The sequence below is a fragment of the Osmerus mordax genome, chromosome 1 (genome assembly GCF_038355195.1).
Source record: "Osmerus mordax isolate fOsmMor3 chromosome 1, fOsmMor3.pri, whole genome shotgun sequence".
NCBI classification, from domain to species: domain Eukaryota; kingdom Metazoa; phylum Chordata; class Actinopteri; order Osmeriformes; family Osmeridae; genus Osmerus; species Osmerus mordax.
In genome coordinates, this window is record NC_090050.1 from 24,590,840 (window position 1) to 24,612,832 (window position 21,993).

The window sequence follows — 21,993 nt, forward strand, 5'->3', positions numbered from 1 at the left end:
CCATTAGCAACATAACCCAGTTAAGTGAGATCAAAAACTTAACTGTTGCATGCTGGGATGTTCCTTGACTGGCTGTAAATGCGTTAACCCTTGTGTTATCTTCGGGTCATTCTGACCCATCAGTCATTGTGACCCACCGTCGTATTGCGACAAATTTACCTCATACAAAAACAAAGTGAAGCATTTTCTTTTAACCGTCGGGCTGTCTCAGACCCCCCACATTGCAAAGGTTAAAATAAAAAATACAATTTGTTTTTGTATTGGGTAAAATTGGGTAAACACAACAATGGTTCGTTATGAACCTTTGGGTCATGTGACCCGAAGGCAGCACAAGGGTTAAGCAGGAGATGTTGTTATGATCCAGAAGCCCCCAGAGATGTGACACACCTGGTGACACACCTGGAGACACACCTGGTGACACACCTGGAGACACACCTGGAGACACACCTGGAGACACACCTGGAGACACACCTGGAAACACACCTGGAGACACACCTGGAGACACACCTGGGGACACACCTGGTGAAACACCTGGTGACACACCTGGTGACACACCTGGAGACACACCTGGTGACACACCTGGAGACACACCTGGTGACACACCTGGAGACACACCTGGTGACACACCTGGAGACACACCTGGAGACACACCTGGTGACACACCTGGCAACACACCTGGAGACACACCTGGAGACACACCTGGAGACACACCTGGAGACACACCTGGTGACACACCTGGAGACACACCTGGAGACACACCAGGAGACACACCAGGAGACACACCAGGAGACACACCTGGTGACACACCTGGAGACACACCTGGTGACACACCTGGAGACACACCTGGTGACACACCTGGAGACACACCTGGTGACACACCTGGAGACACACCTGGTGACACACCTGGAGACACACCTGGAGACACACCTGGCAACACACCTGGAGACACACCTGGAGACACACCTGGAGACACACCTGGAGACACACCTGGTGACACACCTGGAGACACACCTGGAGACACACCAGGAGACACACCAGGAGACACACCAGGAGACACACCTGGAGACACACCTGGAGACACACCTGGAGACACACCAGGAGACACACCTGGAGACACACCAGGAGACACACCAGGAGACACACCTGGAGACACACCAGGAGACACACCTGGAGACACACCTGGAGACACACCTGGAGACACACCAGGAGACACACCTGGAGACACACCTGGAGACACACCTGGAGACACACCTGGAGACACACCTGTCTAACCCAACTGCAGAGGGTTTTCACTGGCTCAGTCTGGAAATGCTTTGAAAAATTACCAGTATGAGATTTCCAATGGCTTAATTTAGCAAATCCTCAAAATAACAATTAAGGAAGCAAACAACTGAAAGCACAACATACAGTAATTATGCATATGCATAATTTTTTCTGCATGTTTCAGAGCATACAGCATAATCTTAATTTCCTTCTACAAACCTTCACCTCCTAAGTAGGCGGATTTGCTACTTGGAAAAATGGACCTCCACACAAATGCTTTATTAAACAGGAACCCCAAGAGACATAATGTTGTGCAATAAATCATTCATCTCCATCATGGCTTTTCTCCAATCTGGAAATATAGGTTGGAAATTACATCTGGACATTTCAGTTTCTTGCTGCCTGAATTTTAAGTTTATCGTCATCTTCGAAGCTTTTAATCAACCTGACTAACTTCACGAAATGTCAGTAAAAAGGTGATCATCATAATGCCATATAGAGTTGCAGTATGAACCAATAGCAGTTGGAGCAGAGGTACTGTGGATTTGGGGATTAGCGGATATTTACATCCAAGTAAATGCTATGTCCTTTCCTTGCTCTGTTAAACAACAGCTTACAGAAGCGAACACTCCAAAAAGTTCCTTAGGACCAATCCCTCATCAGAATTTAATTAAAGCTAAATTGGAACGCCATTGGCTCACATTGTTCTGGCTCAAACAAACAGGATTAAAGAAGATTAAACGAAAAGTCCGAGTTTTATTGCTCCTGCATCCACGCCGCATGGCTTTCATCCAGGGTGGGCAGAGTGGTGTCCGGAGGAAGGTGAGACAGATCCGGAACGGAGTGGTGTCTGTCCGGAGGAAGGTGAGACAGATCAGGAACGGAGTGGTGTCTGTCCGGAGGAAGGTGAGACAGATCAGGAACGGAGTGGTGTCTGTCCGGAGGAAGGTGAGACAGATCAGGAACGTGGGACGAGTTCAAGGAGCCCTTCCCTCCACGGAGGTCACAACACAGCTTTAGACGCAAAGTCCTTCTGAAGGTTGTGAAAAACTCTGCAGCTCTCTGTTCGTTGAGAGGGTGGGGGGGAGGGAGGGAGAATGGAAGGTAAGACAGTGATAGAGAGGTGGTGGTGTAGAAAAGGGAGAGAGGGTGTTGTTTACTGTCTGCAATCTCTATGTGAGGATGAGGTCGTCCGACACCTGGCTCTTCCTGTAGTTGTATGTATCTGTTCATCGCTGCATCGCTCTTACTCGCGCTGGCGAGGAGGTGGCTACACCCTGATCTTGCGGCGGGAAGGGCGGCGATGCGATGACGCATTTGTCCTTCTAGGACATTCTGAAACGGGATCATTGCGGAGGACGCTTGTATTTACGAAGGCTTTTTATGTGGATCCAAAGTCACACCAGCCCTGAGACATCGATCTCTGTAACCCATTCTTCAAGTTGAGGTCCTGACTTGACTGGAAACCCTTCTACTCACAACCTGGTAATGTAGAAGGACCCTCTGAGCCTGGTGGAAGTGGTGGTTGATCTGAGAGGTTCCTCCACACCTGTAAACCATCCCACCCTGCAGATCCCAGGTCACTGAGGCAGATTCTGAACTTGATTTCCACAACCCGGTCATTCAGGAGAAATTAACAATACTACACTTTTTATCATTTTTTGCTACAGCCGCAGGGAACTGAATAATCTACATGGGCTCTGCTGTAGTGTCTAACTTCCGAGACCTTCAAATGGTGTCCTCTCCCTCTAAAGTTCAGCTCTTTTGGTGTGCGGGGATGACATTGCATACATAGTAGCCCATTCATTCAGTCTGACAGATGGCTGTCTGGACTCCAGCTCTGCTCCCTCTCACCCAGATCGATACAGACAGCCGACAAGGTCCCCTGCGGACGCACACATATGAAAGTACGACGTGTTTATAATTGCCATGTTGTTACCGTGACACCACACGTGGCTTGGCGGTTAACAGGAGGAGATCTTTGAAGTCGTGCTAAAGAGAAGCCGAGCGGGGCAGAAAGGAACTCAACATGGAGGAGGGCCCGCATCGTTAATTCGACCGAAGTGAGGAACTGTCGGAATACAAACCCCAACAGAAACGGCATCAGCCTAAAATATTTCACTCACGTATCTTTTTAAAAGTGTTTTCTTTTTATATATGAAATACTTTGAAATGTTAGCGTTTTCAAAGACCACTCACCTCGGTTAATGCCTTCTTGTCAACACGTCGTTGACACAGGGCGTCACTTTCCCCTCATTAACCACCCAAGCTTCTGTTGAACCCTGGAAAGCTCTGATATCTTCTTGTTTAATGCCCTAATGGACTTGTGTAACCTTCTTACAAAAGACGGCTTTTACCAACCTGAAGGACACAACGGAAATAATAAATATTTGAGTTTCTGAGAAAAAAAAATCTTACTGACGTAAAGCAGGAAAAAAGATGAAATCAACATGTTCCGTATCAGTTGTTTTGTCCACGCCTAACGTGCCGTAAAGATTATTCTGCCACTGAAAAGGTACACACAGAGTTTTTATTGTGCTCAATTGGCATTCTTGATTGAGTAATTAATGTTTATGTTTTCCACTGAAAACCCTTCTCACTGAAACACCATAACCCTTCTGATGTAACACTTGTTCAATCTCGTCCGAACAGGCTTGGATGGAACACAGACCCCCTGCTGTCCTGATACTGGAACACAGCGCTTAACCTTCAGGGTTTTCCTGGAATATTGAAGGGCTGCTATCCAAAGGAAGCCTTGTTTGCTTGATGAGGGGAAGGGGCATGTTGTTGAACAGGGTGCATTTGATGTGTGAGAGAGAGACCAGCTGATGCTGTGGGCCGGGAGGCTGGCACTGAGGAGAGCGAGAGAGAGGAGAGAGAGACGTGCTCTAAGGAAGACAAGGGCACTTAGGGCTGTACCTTTGATCTCTCTATACACTCTGCACTGTCCTCCAGTCACATTAACACACACGTGTAAACACTCATACACGCACAAACACACAAGCAAATACACACACACAAACATACGCGGGGATGTGTGTGTGTGTGTGTATGGGGCGGGGGTGCAGGAGCCATCTGACACCCTGAAGCTGCACTGAGGCTGGTTTGTGTTTGTGTGTGTACGTGTGTGTTTGTGTGTACGTGTGTGTGTACGTGTGTGTGTACGTGTGTACGTGTGTGTTGGTGTGTGTACGTGTGTGTTTGTGTGTGTACGTGTGTGTTTGTGTGTGCCTGGCACGTGCAAGTGTGCGACGAACACGATTTCCACACCGAGGAGAACCAGCCGTCCCATCCTGTGATTGGGTCCAGGTCGTCTCAGACCCAGAGCTGGGCAGGGGGGCACTGTCTCGCAACCCCCTCACGTACAACAGCACTTAATAGTCTTCAGTAGTTGTATTGCATTGTTCCAGTAGAGACAAATCTCTCTACATTTATTTGTTAGAAACTCTAAAGGCTCATTATTTATCGACGGGTTGAACTGACCTCCAGACTGGAGGTATGGAGGTCCACTAAGCTATTGATGTGCAAATTCATTTATTTTAGCATCAGCCTTCGGGAGTCCTTCAAAGGTGTGATTTCCTGTTTCAGAGTCAACCAGAGTCCGAGCTCTTATGATTACACTGTGTTTGCTCTCTGTCTGCCACCGCGGCCTGATCAGTGGAAAATCCCAGCTCTAAGTGGCCATGCGATGACTCACATCCTATACGACCTATATGCACACGCACGCACGCACGCACACAGCATGCATACAACATCCATGCACACACACACAGAATACAGCTCTGTCTTCTGTCATCACAGAGCGCCCCTCAGATCACATCACCATGACGCATCCCATCACCCGCCAGCCCGCCCACGGAACACGGGAGGAACACATTTTACATTTACCTTTTACATTTAGTCATTTAGCAGACGCTCTTATCCAGAGCGACTTACAGTAAGTACAGGGACATTCTCCCCGAGGCAAGCAGGGTGAAGTACCTTTCCCAAGGACACAATGTCATACCGCACGGCCGGGAATCGAACCGGCAACTTTCTGATTAATAGCCCGTTTCCCTAACCGCTTAGCCATCTGACCCCCTGGTTAATGAGAAACATGGGAGGAACACAGGAGGGAAAGCTGCTCAACACAGACCCAGAAGCATCCAGACGGATGAACATTATGCTCTGTGTCTGTGTGTGTGTCTGTGTGTGTCTGTGTGTGCGTGTCTATGTGTGTCTGTGTGTGCGTGTCTATGTGTGTCTGTGTGTGTGTGTCTATGTGTGTCTGTGTGTGCGTGTCTATGTGTGTCTGTGTGCGCGTGTCTATGTGTGTCTGTGTGTGCGTGTCTATGTGTGTCTGTGTGTGCATGTATGCAATTCAAAAGGCTTCATTACTGACTGAATACAAACCCAGTTTCCAATTTAAACCAAATTACAAGCAGTACTGCGGGCGCAACAGGAATTCTCACACAGAGTCAAATATACCTCACCCTCTGTAACACTCGCCCCGCACGCTTTAAAAGCGAGGATAGAGATGTAATATGTTGTTATTCATGACACCATCACAGCTGCCACTGCCATAGTATTATCTCTATTAGGATTTGGATGGTAGGTGCTTGACTTGGGCTGTGTTTTCACCCAGTATTACTCCACTAAGAACGTTTGGCGATATTAGATTTCGGCACAATTCAAACCAGACCACGTTGGCTCAAATTTTGTCCCTGTATTTTCCATCCATTTGTCTCTTTCTCTGTCTGAAATGTTGTAAACTTCTTATCTTATAAAGGCCTCATTACCTGGTAGCCAAACTCAGGGGCAAAAATCTCATATATTCTTTGGGGGGAAACCAAAAGTAGTGCCTGTAATACATTACCTATGTTGTAATGTATATATTGGGGGGGGGGTTGTATTTTTCCTAGAAGGGGGGGGGGGTTATCTCCCCCCGGGATGTCCGCTAGTGGCCTAACTGACGCTTATACAGCCCCTGGATCTAAAGCGTTGGCGTGTCTCCTGCATTTGATGAACAGGAATGTGACCCAGGACAGAACGGACATCATCCTTCCTCCACATCAAGCACAGCTGACAACCAAAACATGGCATTCTCAGGATTATAGAATAATATATATAGTCTGTTCTGGATTAGCAATGTGGACCTGGAGGACAAGTCCGTATTGCCTTTGTGCTGAGAGATTTCGAGAGAAGAAGAGAGAGGGGTGAAGAGAGAGGAGAGGTGAAGAGAGAGAAGAGAGAGGTGAAGAGAGAGAAGAGAGAAGAAAGTAGTGGAGAGAGAGAGAGAAGAGAGGTAAAGAGAGAGGTGGAGAGAGGAGGAGGAGGAGGAAGAAGCAACGAGAGATGGTGGCAGTTCAAGTGCAAAACAGCTGCTCCAATGTTGTTGCGCTGACATCATGGACCATTATCTAGAACGCCCATACATGGAAAAATCCAAACGCAAATCACCTAAACACAATTATTCTGAGCTGCTGAACTCCTGCCACGCTTGCAATCACCGAGCCGAACATACGGATCGTGCTGTTCTCGGGATTCCAGGGATGAGCCGGAGTTTAAAGAGCCAAACAAGATTCACCCTCACAATAAGCGAAGTCACCTGACTCAGATATTTGTGTTTGCAGGGGCCTTGGAGAGACGTTTAGATACTTCTGGGAGAGGGATCCAGAGCTTAAACCCTAAAGGATCTCTGGAAACTGAACTGTACCCTCCAGGAGTTACAACAGCAATCCCTCATAGTGGCCCAGAGGACTGTGTGCTCAGTAAAGAAAAGAAAACAAATCAGATCCCCTAACAGTGTCCATTTACATCAATATTTGAACTATTGAATATGCAGCACACTAAATCAGTTCATCCTCAGAAGTAATGGAAGCTGTAGATTCATGCCTGTAAATGGTTGTAATTCACAAGCGTGTGGCAAGAGTAGATAAATCTGAAGAGAACATTCTTATTATGGCGCAAAAACTGAAACGTCAACACTGACTCGAGCACACTGAGAACTCCTCTGCTCTGAGTGACATGGAACCAAATTAAACTCATCCTTTCTGGTCTCTCTCTTCTGACAAAACCTGCCAGGCAGGAGGACGACCGTCATTCCTCCTTCCTAGAAAACACAGAACACTCTTTAATGGGTTCTTCAGATTGGTAACCCGGCCCCTACATAGCTCATTAGGTTAGATGGAATCCGGACAAAGCTGTCTCCCTACTGGGTGTTCAAGATTGACTGTAGGACGGTTCTCTGGTGATGGAAAAAGACAAAAGCCCACAGATGTGAAGTCTGCCATCCTGAGATATTCTATCTCCAGCACCGCGGAGGAGAAGAGACAGCATGTGTGCTATTCATTAGTGTTCCGTTACTGTTCATTCCTCATGTTGCACCTTCCGGTCCACCAGACACACATCGTCACTGACCTCATCACTTGGTGCAGCGTAGATCACTGGTCACAGTCATCTTTCAACAACGAGTGGTTCAAGCTTGAGAATCCTAGCCGTAATAAATATACTGTACTACGAGCTTCCACTTACGTGGATCTCTCACTGACTGGAAGGATTTTTCTTGGGCAGTTTTCTGCTTTATTGGATGGACAGATTGGAAAGGCGGGAAAGGCAGGGGAGGAAGAGAAAGAGAGAGGGGATGGCATGCTGCAAATGGCCCAGGCTGGAATCGAACCTTGGCCGCTGGTAAGGCCTCCGGTGGTACCTGCTCTGCCAGGTGAGCCACCAGGGGGCGCCCCGGGGTACCTGCTCTGCCAGGTGAGCCACCAGGGGGCGCCCCAGGGTACCTGCTCTGCCAGGTGAGCCACCAGGGGGCGCCCCAGGGTACCTGCTCTGCCAGGTGAGCCACCAGGGGGCGCCCCAGGGTACCTGCTCTGCCAGGTGAGCCACCAGGGGGCGCCCCAGGGTACCTGCTCTGCCAGGTGAGCCACCAGGGGGCGCCCCAGGGTACCTGCTCTGCCAGGTGAGCCACCAGGGGGCGCCCCAGGGTACCTGCTCTGCCAGGTGAGCCACCAGGGGGCGCCCCAGGGTACCTGCTCTGCCAGGTGAGCCACCAGGGGGCGCCCCAGGGTACCTGCTCTGCCAGGTGAGCCACCAGGGGGCGCCCCAGGGTACCTGCTCTGCCAGGTGAGCCACCAGGGGGCGCCCCAGGGTACCTGCTCTGCCAGGTGAGCCACCAGGGGGCCAGTGTACGTGCTTCTTAATCACTGTTAAGTATCACTGCAAGTATGGGCTGTATGAGCAGTGCATGCTTGCAGCTCAGGGAGCAGGTCGTGAAACCCTCTGTAACTGCTTGTAAACACGGCTAAACACATTAGACTAGGCACCAAGTCTTCAGTCACCTCAAAGCCACTGTGATCGTTCAGAGAACCAGCCTCATCAAGCAATGCTGTTATCTGTTGGGGAAATACAAGACGAGCTGGTGAGAACGGCAGGAACACCACTTTCCCAGGCCGACAGATCAAATACAAATCTCCAGGCCGTCGAAGAGGGGGTTTATTTTCTTGATCAGAGAGGGAGGGAGTCTGGCCGAGCCACCAGCAGCCCGGGAGAACGGCACGTCATGACGCTAATGTGAGCTGTAATTACTGCTCTGCTGTTCACTCAGGAGCTGAACGTTCCCTGCCTTTCTAAATTCATTTTCTGCTCGTCCAGGGGGCGTGGCTCGTCCTGACCAGGGGGCGTGGCTCGTCCTGACCAGGGGGTGTGGCTCGTTCTGACCAGGGGGGTGTGGCTCATCCTGACCAGGGGGCGTGGCTCGTCCTGACTAGGGGGGCGTGGCTCGTCCTGACTAGGGGGGCATGGCTCGTCCTGACCAGGGGGCGTGGCTCGTCCTGACCAGGGGGCGTGGCTTGTCCTGACCATGGGGCGTGGTGCCGGGGTTAAAGAGCCACACTTGTCCTGACTTGGATGCACAAGCTCTGGATCGCTCACCAGAGCTTTAACATCTGAGGAAGAACTGTATGTAGGTTTGAGAAATGTGTGTGTGTGTGAGTGAGTGTGTGTGAGTGAGCATGTGTGAGTGTTTGTGCTTGTGTGTCAAGAGTAGGGATGCGTATTGATAAGATTTTAACGATTCCGACTCCTTCAATTCCTGCTTATCGATTCGATTCCTTATCGATTCTCTTATCGATTCTCCCCTCTACAGCCAACTAGGTCTGTGCGTCCTGCACCCCCCCACACACACACTCGTTCTAAACGAATTTCTCAAACTGGCTTTGACTGGCTCTGAAATTAGCTAATACCTACCACCTCTAGGCCTCTTCAGGCCTCTGTTTTCAAAACAAAATCTAGTCGGAGATAGAAACTTTCAGTTTCCTTGTGTTCAAGCTTCTATTACTCAACACCAGTAGGACTTACAGGGGTCCTAACAACAGGGGAAATAACTTCAGTGTCACCTTTCAAAAGAGACCATTTACATGCATGTACTCCAAATGGTTCAACAACAGCTTTCAATGTACTTTGGGTATGTTGTTTAGGCGTTTTCAGGCACATTTAACAGGACTATTAAAAGGTTAAACAATTAAAATGCTAAGTTTAATAATGGATTAAAAATTGATATGCTCAGTTTAATAATGCGACACGCGAACGTTTGCTGATAACACACGCCGCCCCGATAACGTGAAATGATCAATAAGATCAATACTAATGGGAGACGAATGACGGAGCTAAAATGTATGCTTCAAACGACGGGACAGAAGATAACTAGATCGACTACACACAATAAAGGCAAATTGCTTCACACAGTAACAAGTGGTTGTGATCACTTTTGCGCAGTTTAGCTCTACCTTAGATAGTTAGAGATGAAGCGCGAACGTTAGCTGCGCTGCTGCATGCATCGAACACATGACGTTCCAGTAACTTCATTCCATGCTGTGTGTTCAAATGCTTCTTCATATTTGTAGTATTTCCTCCCTTCGACGAAATAGACTTCTTACACGCGTTACAAGTGGCGTTGTTGTCATTTTGTCGTGTGAAGTACAACAACCAAAATTTAGAACGCTTCTTCCTAGCTTCCATGTTTGCTGCAGTCTGTCTGAATTAACTATAAAAGTTTGCGCATGCGCAACGGCACAGAGAATCGTTAACAGAATCGTTAAGGAATTTTGCTAACGATTCCAAGGAATCGATTCACTGGGAACCGGTTCTAAAAAAGAACCGGTTCTCGATACCCATCCCTAGTCAAAAGAGATCATAGGTGGAGCTCTCCCTGTAGTCATCACAAGGGACTGACCCTGAACTATCTATTCAACCTGACACAAAGACACAATCTACTGTTATCAATAGCAAACTCGCATGAGAACATACTAACTAGTATCCAATGACTAGTTCTGTTGATTAGTCAATAACGTAAGTACACAGGTCTGTGTGTTGGTACTTGGTGTCACGTTCCATATCTGTTCAGACTGTGGCCTATTCTCTTCAAGATTTCCTTCCACCTCTCCGGCGTCGTAGCGAACGCAGCAGGCCTGGAGGAGACTCTCATTAAACAGAGACGCTGCAAAGGTTTCTAAAGGAGAAACAATGGGAGCTCTCTGATGCAGAGCATTCAATCAGGGAAATGTACCAGAATAAATGCTGCCAGATAATATATTGTTTTGGGCTCCAAGTATTTAATCAAACAATCAACCAGATGAACGAGGTAACACTGCTGATTGTGCTCAACATTTACGGTTCTCCTGAAACCCTGCACTTATTTATCTTCTCGGAGACAGAACCTTAGCAACAGAAGCAAGGGCCACGGCATTTTAATCATCCAACACTGAAAATGAAATTATATCATCAAGACCCTCGTCCATTAGGATATTGGAAAGAGTCTCGTCGCATCATTGTCAGAGCACAAGGTTTTATGTGGCTTCTGTGCTTGACGCCTGTGCCAAGTCTTTCTCCTCTCATAAAAATGCACAGGACAAAGTGACCCTCCTCTCCCCTTCCTGCTTGTAGAAGTTATCCTTGTGTCCCGTGGGGTTTCTGACAACCCTCCGCAGTCTGTGGCTTTGAATGAGCCTCATTCCTTTGTGCTGAGAGATGTGGAGAGAAGAGGAGAGAGAGAGTTGGAGAGAGGAGAGAGAGAGGTGAAGAGAGAGAGAGAGAGAGCGGAAAGAGTTGGAGAGAGAGAGAGCAAGAGAGAAAGAGAATCAGCTATAGTGACAGTAATACAGCAGGTTTGGACACAGTCTGGGTAAATCATTCCAGGTGCTGGCATTGTGCTCGCTGAAGCGATGCTTGATGAGTCTGGCCCGTGGTTAATACCCAGGGGTACCCAGGGGGCACCCAGGGGGCGCTGTGCCACCCCGACGCTCCGGCTCACTAAACACCGTCACTGAGGTTGCCTGCCTGTAGTTGTTAACATGGATAAACACTGATGAACTCAGACGCAAGGCCGCGTTCGAAAAAACAAACAGCCAGTTATCGTGATATAATTTGGTCTGTGTGTGTTCCTCTGCTGAACCTATACCCCCCCCCCCCCCCCCTCCGTCTACGTCGATTTGGATAAAAGGGCCTGCTAAATGAAGACACTCAATTATTTGGGATATGATCATTTGATTCTGTAGTCACGAGGAGGAAAAGATTAGGCTTCAGGGGGGAGTTGCAGCATCTCCAATGGGGGGTTTGTGTTCACTGAGAGATGAATGTTCTTGAAAACAATGGGGTACTTCTTCATCTCTTCATGTTTTGTCTGTGATGAATGTGAGGGGAGTTTATGTCTTCAGTTAATGGCTGATGGCATTTTCACATTTCACCACCATAGAGGCAAGATTAATGGGTTCTTACAGCATGAGGTTGTGGTCAAAGAAACAGAAGGTTTTGAGCACACAATATGCGTTAATCCATACCTGGGGTTATAAAACCAGTCACACATCTGTTATATTTTAGAGATACATTTATTTGTGTCATGGAAGCATTTTTCTAGTTGGAACATGTCCAGAATCATTTGATACAGCCATCTTGAATGTCTCAAACGCTAAGCGCTTGTAATAAATTTAAAGTGGATTAAGACAACCAAAGTTGGGGTGTGCTTCTCTTCTAAATGCTCAAAGCCACACAGCTGAAAGAAGGCTGACCACAAAAAGACCATTCAAATTAAGTCACTTCAAAAACCATCCTGTTCAAAGCATTTTGCCCAGGTTTCATTTGGTCTAGTGTAGTCTATTTTTCCTTCTTCTTTCATTTAGACTAGAGACTAGAGAGTAATTATAAAAAGTACTGAAATTGTGCCCCTGCCTGTACCGGAGAATGTGGTAATTGATTGCAGAACGGGAAAAAGGATTTGGCGGAAAACTTGGAAGCCTTGAAAAAATATATAGTTTGGCCCATAGCCTACATAGTGGTATTAGAGATAGTGGTTGATATATTTCTAATGCTATCAGCTTTCTGCATAGCTTGCCTGAGAAAACGAACATTATTGTCATAAAAACCCCTGCACCATGACAACAAAGCATCTCCATCAGCCAATAGAAGAGCTTGCATGCAGAAATCTAAGGAATTCTGAATGTAAAAGATTCTTGTTGTTGACAGAGGTGTTTATTAATTCTCATGAATACAGAGCCTTAAAAAAAACGTTTTTTTAAATTGTAGGGCTAGTGCATCTTCGGTTACGCTGGTGAGAAATTTCTCAGAGGAAAATGTGCGTTCACTGTCTAGCCCTGTACAGCCCCTCCAAACCCTGACGGTTTCTTCCAGCTCAAGGGCTTAGGGCTAACCATATGGTGAATTTGACAACACATGGGCTGTTATTTCATGATGAAGCCCTTTTACTTACAGTACTGTAGACAGCACACTGGCAGACAGACAAGATCCTCTCCAAAACGTTCTCATCGACTGCAGGTAATTTAGAGAGTGAGAAATGGCAACATCTTATTCCCACCACATCTGCAATGAGATGATTTCGTTACTGATAAATTCTTGGAGCGTTTTAGACTGTGTTAGTCACGCACGTCGCCCACGATCACTTGTCTCCACATCAAGTTGAACATGGCCGCTGGAGAGTAGCGAAGCTGTCAAGGTGAGACAACAGTGTGCTGGTGTGGTATTCTCATTTTCCATGCTCGTGTTTCACACTGGGAATCAAGGTTGAGATGAAGTGGATTTAAACGTCTGAAGCTGACTTGGTTAACGGGAGGCATGTGGATCTGAGTGGAAGTTCAGCTTATCGTTGTTTGACTGATGCAACCCTTACGGCTGCGTGCTCTCGAGACAGTCATGTGGAACACTGAGTTTATCGCGACACGTAGAAAGGCCGCGTGCCCCTGGTGGCCTGAGCATGCTGGAGATGCTGTGACAGGTTCTGTAGGATGTTTATAACTGGAGGCGATAGCGCTGATGAGGAGAGGCTAGCAAGCCAAACAAAGAGAGGGTCGAGATGGGGGTCAACTCTAAAAGGCATGCGATGTTATGACTTGACGTTCATTAGTCAGTGATATGGAACATTTCTGCAGACCTCATGTTCCTGGTACGATGAGTTAATTGAGGATGTCGACTGATAAGTTTGACTAGGCCTATTTGTTGTTTATGTGTAGTCTAGGGTTTTTTATTACTATCATTACTATGTCTTCTCCATCGCCAACATTTTTTGAAACTGTGACTATGTGAGAGACAAAGGTATTCCACTCTGAACTATGTTCCAGACAAAACAGTATGGTGCCAGGACAATTAAAAAACGAACTGTTGCTTTCTTTTCCTGTGAAACATTGGCCCTGATAAATAACCCTGATATTTAATGAGTTGCTAATTCACAATAAATGGCTTTCAGCAGTGAAAGCTAAACCTTCAAAGGTTTGTCCATAAATCAACAAAGAAGAGGACAAACAGGGTATTTAATATGATGAGTTCATCACGGTTTATAGAAATGCTAAATGGCAGCTAACTGTGCAGTACAGTGGAGATATCTGGAGGTCTGTGTCGCTTCGGGGGCGTCTGAAGAAAGGTGCCACACAGATCCAAGGAGAGGTCTGGGGCAGCAATCCTCAAGATGCAGAAAACCTTATGAGCAAATGTAGTGTAAACATATTCTTATAAAAGCCACTTTGAGATGGATTTTCACCAGGATGCAAACAAGTAGGCTTAAAGTTTGCCCAATAACCTAAAGCAGTCCGCTAGCTTTATGGGTAGATGAACAAAAGAATAAACAAATGGCTTGGTCTAACATTGATGATTCATGAATCTGTGCTTTACAGTACTAGTATACTTGGAAGTTGGAACACAACACCCTTGCAGCAACAACAACAAAAACGGTATTATTAATGTCTCCTATGTCCTCTGTTTAGTATTGAGTGTTGAGGATCCACAGCTGCTGTAGGAATACAATATGCTAATGTTTCATTATCACATCATGGTGCATAATTACAAATGGGGCCACTGACATGCAAGTCCCTTGCAGTTCTTTCAATAATCACTTTACATTCCCTCCAGCAACTCATTATTGGTGCAAAAGACAACCAAAATATCAAGGTATGGAGCCAACGTAACTGATCATCATGGTACTTTTTCTTTGGTTTCTGTTATGTCTTCACATACAACAGCAACATAGATGGGGAAACCAAGTACAAATACTTTGTTACTGTACTAGATTTTTCTGGTATCAGTACTTTACTCAGCAATTTTTTTTTGCTAAGTAAAGGGGAGTCAGGTGGCTGAGCGGTGAGGGAATCGGGCTAGTAATCCGAAGGTTGCCAGTTCGATTCCCGGTCATGCCAACTGACGTTGTGCCCTTGGGCAAGGCACTTCACCCTACTTGCCTCTGGGGAATGTCCCTGTACTTACTGTAAGTCGCTCTGGATAAGAGCGTCTGCTAAATGACTAAATGTAAATGTAAAGTTGCTAAGCAACTTTTTACTTTCACTCCTTAAATGTTTTACACAAATATCTGTACTTTCTACTTTCTACTCTCTTCAAGCCGGCTTGTTACTTAATTTTTGTATTTGCAGACATGATAAATTGTATTTCTTGTCATTGCACGCCTTTTTTCATTTCCTGGTTATCACGCACAACAAACGTAAGGTAGTCTACAAAGCTACCATGGAGCAAGGCAGACTTGATGAGGACTCTACTATACTCTGCTCTAATCTGCTTTACTCTGTCTTAAACTTCTCTGTTCCCTCCCCTCTCCTACTCTCCTTTCACTGTGTGTGAAAAAAAAGTTTCAAAAAAAAGTTTCAAAAGGTTGAAAAACCTTTTTTGTTTTGAAAGGTTGAAAAACTATTTTCGAAAAAGTTGTGAAAAAAAGTTTCAAAAGGTTTTACAAATAATTGCAAGAAGAGTTTTGAAAAATATCGCATTTTGTTTGCATCATTGATTAGTAGGATGAGGACTCTACTATACTCTACTGTACTCTCTTGTACTCTGCCCTGCTCAAAAAAAAGTTTTGGAAAAAAGATTGTGCTAAATAAGTTTCCAGAGATATTTTCACACACGTCACATCCACGTGGCTACATTCGGTCACGTCACATCCGTTTTTCTTCCCGTGGTCAATGGTGTTGCAAGAACTGAACCACTTACTTCTCCGTTGTTTAGCAAAAGCAAACAACTATGGCTTATGCAAATAAAACAGATTTACCACCAAATCTCCCAGGTCTCAAAGTAAGCAGCCCTCTCACTCCAGATGCAAGTTCAGCTGACGTTAACTAGCTGACTAGAAAGTGTAGCTATTTTGAATGTTGCTAGTTGCTAGCTAGCAGTGCGACTAAGACATTTTACATTGTGTATTACAGAATATGGATACACTGCTTCGATGTCCAATTTGTTTCGAGTTCCTCAACATTGCCATGATGACCAAATGCTCCCACAACTGTAAGTCTAGAATGCATAATGCATAACACTTCAAAATGCATAATGAAAAATGCATGTCAGCCAAGTTTGTTGGCTGGAAACCGCTGGCTAGTTATCTAGCTAGTGTTGTCCTGCTCCAGCCATCCCGACATCTCACGAGTCTAAGGTCATTGTTTAACTTTTAATTTTTTATTTCAGTTTGCTCTTTGTGTATAAGGAAATTTCTTTCCTACAAGTTGCAATGCCCGGTGTGTAATTCAGTAAGTAAATGCTAAGTCAATCCAAAATGCCAACCAAATCCAACTTGTTTTCCTCTGGGTTAATCTTGGATCAGGACCTACAGTGGCCGGGTTTCCCAGATTCGTTAAGAAGCTCTTAACGCCAAGAGCTTCTTAAGAGCTTCTTAACGAATCTGGGAAACCCGACCAGTGTTTGTATATGAATGTACATTTGTGCAGTGTGCACTGTAGAATACATAGTTTTAAGGTGTCTTTCCTCACAATTTGAGCCAACAACAGAACAAGACCTAAGAAACAACAGGATACTAGAGGACCTGGTCACAAACTTCCACAAAGCAAGGTAAGCTTCTTAGAAGTATATTTCAGTAACCTGGCAATTAACAACAATCAAATCAGGCAAAAGTATGAGGTCTTACATTTTGACCAACACGTTGAGGCAGGGCCGAAACAGCTGCCTCCAACTGTTTGAAGTGTTTGTTTCTAGACTCCTAGCAGACTGTGTTTAACAGAGAGGGCAGGAAGGAGAACCACTGTTCAGTCTAGTTCTCTGATGATTGGAGAGACTAAAAGCATAACAGACCACCTGCTGTTACAGATCAAAGAGAATCAGATGGAGAATAGAACAGAAGAAAGAGTGTATAATTGAGTAGATCAAAGAGGTTTAGGTTTAGGAATCTGTGTCTAAGTGAAGATGACAGAAACTGAGTCTGATTCAGTAAAAAAAAAGTTATTTAAATTTGTGGGTGTGTGAATTACGATGCTAGACTAATGGTTGATGTTCTTCTCAAACAGAACACAGTAGTGCTTTCCACAACCAAAATCAGTTTAGGCTACTTGATATAAATATCACATCTTTGTCTTTCAAAGTAGTACTCCTATTGTAGTAAAGTAATTCAAATGAAATGGCCAACGTTTTTTTTTACTACTATTAACACAATATCCCCCATAGACAGTAGAAGGTAAACATGGTTAAACCAGGCTAAGGCTGCCTGGGTTTACATCATCATAATAAACATATTCTCAGGGGATTTCAGGAACCAAAAACCTTCTGTCTAAGATTAAAATAAACCCCTTTTATTTGAGTGAATGCTGATGTTATTGACAAGATTACAAAGTGCCCGCAGGTGACCAACTTCTTAGTATCACTGTTTGGATACCTGGCACCTAGCACTAATCCAACCCTTTATAGTAGATTTCCTTAAACAATCAAATAGAGATTTGTTCATAAGCCAAAGTAATTGAGGATAGTCTTTTAATTATTTAGGATTGTCTCTAACGTTGAACTGCGTGACATCATTTAACTTCAAAATAGTGGGTAATTTCCATAAGTAGTTCATCAGAATTTTCTGGAAGGAAAGGGAACATACAAAAGTGAATGGGGAATATTTGGTTCATTGCACATATTGTTCAGCTGCCATATGTAGACGAACAAAATGTTGCCTGTTTATCAACTTAACATAAGACACTGACTGTATTCACCCTAGTATTGGAAAACTTGCTCAAATCAAATCAATGTTTCTGTTTGGGGCCAAATGCAGCCATGTCTACTCAGTCGTCTGTTATATCCTGTATTAACTGGGAAGGTTTGTACATTTGGTCCTTTGTGATCAATAAAGTTAACTGAACTGATCATGTGATGGAAGCATAGATTATTCCCATTAAAATTGTCATAAATTCCTGTAAAAGTGCTGAAAAATGTCTGCCCCTTTACGACCCTAGTTGAAATTGACAGGGAAGCATATTTTGAGACATCAAGGTACCCTCTATTCAAAAAATGGACTCCCCTTAGCAGCAGTTTGAAAAACGTCATTGTTACTTTGTCAAAAGTTCAGGCTTTTATGAGTTCACATTAAAATGTCTATTTTTGTTACAGCTATATTTTGCTCAGCACTTATCCGTTGTTCCGACTTGCGTGAATCTGCTCTGATCTTTTCTGAAAAAGGTCTTGTTTTAGAGCAGATGAATTTCCGATGAGTGAAAGGAGATTGCTGCTCATGTGGTGGCTTCCTGCGTTGTCCTTTAATTTCCTGTTGTCTAGCGGTGAGCACGGAAAACAAGCAGCTTTTCACCCCAGCCGGGGTGTCACCTGCCGGGGTGTCACCTGCCGGGGTGGGAGAGAGAGCATCTCCACGTGCACAGATTCATACCTCACGTCTAGACACACGACACCTTACAGCCCTAGGGTGGTCAAATGGTAAATGGACTGTATTTATATAGCGTGTTTTTATACCTTAGCGGCACTTATATATATTTGCCTCTCATTCACCCATTCATACTCTCACTCACACACCGACGGCGGCGAGCTGCCATGCAAGGCGCCGGCCTGCCCATCGGGAGCAACTTGGGGTTCAGAGTCTTGCTCAAGGATACTTCGGCACATGGCCTGGGAGGAGTCGGGGATCGAACCGCCAACCTTGCGATTAACAGACAACGACTAAGTTCCTGCCTTCTCCCCAGGTCATCTTAATATGTTTGTCTTTTTTGGGGGGGGGGGCGTAAACAACCGTCCAGTTAAGTAGTTCCTGTAGTTCTCAGATGTGTCGTAGAATCCCGCAAAAGTCCCTGACCATGTTTTCGTCCCAAGAGGCGAACTTAATTATTCTATGTAACATTTCCTCCTCTGTGTGTGGATAAGGGAACGTTGGAATCAATATGCAAGAGTACAATTGGAATCCAATTAGGGAACACTTTAAGGAGACTGTATCGACTCACTACCCAGCCTTCTGGTTGCTTCAGGTCTGCTGCTGGATGATTAATGAGCTTTCAGCTACAAGGTCCAGACCCTGCTCTCTCGCTCTCTCTCTATAACTCTCTCTCTGTCCCTCCCCTCCCCTCTCTCTCTCTCTCTCTCTCTCTCTCTCTCTCTCTCTCTCTCTCTCTCTCTCTCTCTCTCTCTCTCTCTCTCTCTCTCTCTCTCTCTCTCTCTCTCTCTCTCTCTCTCTCTCTCTCTCTCTCTCTCTCTCTCTCTCTCTCTCTCTCTCTCTCTCTCTAACTCTCTGTCCCTCCCTCTCTCTCTCTCTCTCTCTCTCTCTCACCCGATCACCTCTGTAGGCTATGAGCTCTGTTGTCAGCTTTTAATTCCACCTTCAGGTCTACCAACCCTATCCATAGGCAACCTAGTGTTTCCTTCACTTAGTGTTTAGTCATTACTTCCAGCGTCAGTGTCAGGTGCATGACAAACAGAGCTACGATCATGGAAGTTATTCATTTGGATGTTTGGTAACATGCTGTATCCTGTGAATGTGGCCAGGCAAAACTTTGTTCTGCTCCCCCAGTTTTTCATTAACTGACTATTACTAATTAATATTACTATTACTACCTTACTATTATTAATAGTAGATAGTCATAGATAAGTGGTAGGTACTTCTAGATGCTGTAGATGGTAGATAGGACCTTAGTGAATCTTGGTGTAACCATAATGTTGAGCAAAATGTAACTATAGCTGTAGGGTAGCCAGCTACTGTTCTGCTTCCGACATGATTTCTTTCTGAGAACTCAATCCTAGGCTGTTAACTCAAGCCCTAATGTTGTCCACTAGCTGTGCCCCTCCGAGCTCCCAGCACTGTTACTGATGGCCCTCCTGAGGGAAATCTTAGTTGAGCGTCAACCCCAAACCATCGCTCGCCTATTATTTAGAAATGGCCCAGGCCTTCCTGTGAATAGTAAATCAGTGAGGCAATCCCATCTCCCTGTCATGTAGGGTTAGATCATCTTCACCAGCTCCACCTGTGCTCCGCCCCTGCCATGGCACACCACCTGGAAGGGACAGGTGATAAATCTGTGATGACCTTGCTGGCTTCTCCTTTGCCTGCCTTCCTGAGGATTCTGTGCATGTGTGTGAGCATAATGTCGCTGTATGTCTCGCATAAGATTTGTTTCTGTGACAGTGGTAGGTAGGTACCCATTTATCATTGGTGTGCTTTTCAAATTGCTAATGTATAAAAGCTCGCACAATCTGTACCAGTTTCTGAGCCATTATTCAAGCAAGGGGAAGCAGCGAGAATTTTAATTAGTGGCACTCATTCTTTTGGCAGGTTTCACCTCTGCACAGGAACTAAATCGATTGTTCCGATAAGTTAAATATTTATATTTGAAGTTATGCTAAAATCGGTCACACCAAAAGACTGTGATATATATCACGTGGTCTTTGGGACGGCAGAGACCCGTCTCTTAAAGACAGCGTTATGACAGTGCTTCGCCTCGTAAACGCGGCCAGCAGTTTTAGTTCCTGCCGTCTGGAGGATTGTAACTCAGCTAGTCTGGCAGAGGGCCAGATTGGCCATATGCAGTATATCAGCAGTCTGCATGTCCCAGTCAACATTTGCAAAGTTTGAATCCTGACAAAGTGGCAGAGTGGAGAGGCAGCCGGGCGGTGAGGGAGGCAGCCGGACGGTGAGGAAGGCAGCTGGACGGTAAGCGAGGCACTGAGGCGGGTCTCTTGGCTCTGCTCCTCACCTCTACCTGTCTCCTGTCGTGTTGCAGTGATTGCTGTTTTCACAGTATTGGTGTTTTGATGAACTTCACACACAGCACGTCAGGTATTGTAGAGAACTTTGCTTCAGTTCCAGCTTGATGCATTTCTCAAAATGTGTGATTATAAGCATTTCTGTTTTATTGATGTAAGCTATTTAGTTTGATGAAGATTTAGCACATGTTTTGATATACGGGTATTAAGGACATGGGGATACGAAACCCTTTGGATAAGTGCAGTTATTGAGGTTATACTGACTTGAAGAATGACTTGCGTACACTTGTATAAAAAAGCAACATTGGCCTTCTTCTGTCCCTGTTATCTAACTGTTGCATAATCAGCTTTGCCACAGGGTTGACCCTTTGTACTGTCTCAGATAACAGCTCCATAGGCAGTGTTTACGTCCGTGAATGTAAGCGAATGTGTTGGTGCTGGTGCCATTGTCTGTCCGTGCAGTTTCACACGGAGAGGAAACCCACAGGCCAGGAGAGCATTCAGAAAATGTCCAAGGCCCTCTGTTTTCCTGCTTTTAAAGTCACTGCTTTCCTCTCACTTTGTAAACTCTGAATTTGTTTGTCTGTTAAACGGCCTCTTGATGTGCAGCTCTTTGTTGGCTCTAAGGTTTCGCGCAGCGAGAACTTGTTTACGTGGTTTAAAAAGTGCTTGGGGGACAGAAATCCCTGTCAGCATTCTCTTGGTTCATGCATAATGAATCTGAATAGGTTTACCTGTGTCCTATTACTAAGTAATACTTTAGAGGTGGGGGGGGGGGGGGGGGGGCAGGAGGCAGGAGGTGAAAATACTTGCAAGCCCTGGTAAATGTGCAAGGCTGGCAGCAGGCCTGCATAGCAGCCTGTGTTGACCTGTTCTAATGCCCAGACTAAAGACAAATAAAAGCGTTTCAATATGGAAAGCAGTGCAGCGCACACCTCATTGATTCCAGTTTATGGCCCAGTAATGGGTCTACAGCTACCAGCTCTATTTGTTTGCTTTCCACATTTCCAAGATTGTGGCCAACTGGCCTTCCCACTCTTGCTCAGCAGGGAGAAAGCGAGATAATTGGACAGTTACGTCAAGGGGCTCACGTTGCTGTCGGTGACAGATGAGCCTCCCTCCTCTGTGGTTCAAGGTTCAGTGCCTGAACCACAGCGGGCGTCTGTGTCGTGGTCCTGGTTCCCTTCACATCTTCACCACCAGTTCGATTTAAATTTTGGGGTTCATGTTTGATTTGGAAAACGACTGTAGACTCACCACTTTTCATAATTTCGT

At 45.6% G+C, this 21,993-nt stretch overlaps 1 protein-coding gene across 5 annotated transcripts in view; it reads left to right on the forward strand.

The window, feature by feature from the left end:
• Positions 1-15,711: 15,711 nt before the first annotated feature.
• rad18 (RAD18 E3 ubiquitin protein ligase) overlaps positions 15,712-21,993 on the forward strand; it is a 41,231-nt gene continuing 34,949 nt past the window's right edge. For 2 of the 5 annotated variants that reach the window (XM_067246532.1, XM_067246540.1), the window contains exons 1-4: positions 15,712-15,825; positions 15,957-16,035; positions 16,213-16,274; positions 16,523-16,593. In XM_067246532.1, the coding sequence (XP_067102633.1) occupies positions 15,775-15,825; positions 15,957-16,035; positions 16,213-16,274; positions 16,523-16,593 (263 nt within the window). In that variant the 5' untranslated portion in view covers positions 15,712-15,774. Of the gene's footprint in view, positions 15,826-15,956; positions 16,036-16,091; positions 16,355-16,440; positions 16,594-21,993 lie in introns of those variants that run through there. The other 3 variants (XM_067246548.1, XM_067246566.1, XM_067246557.1) reach the window with 3 other exon arrangements.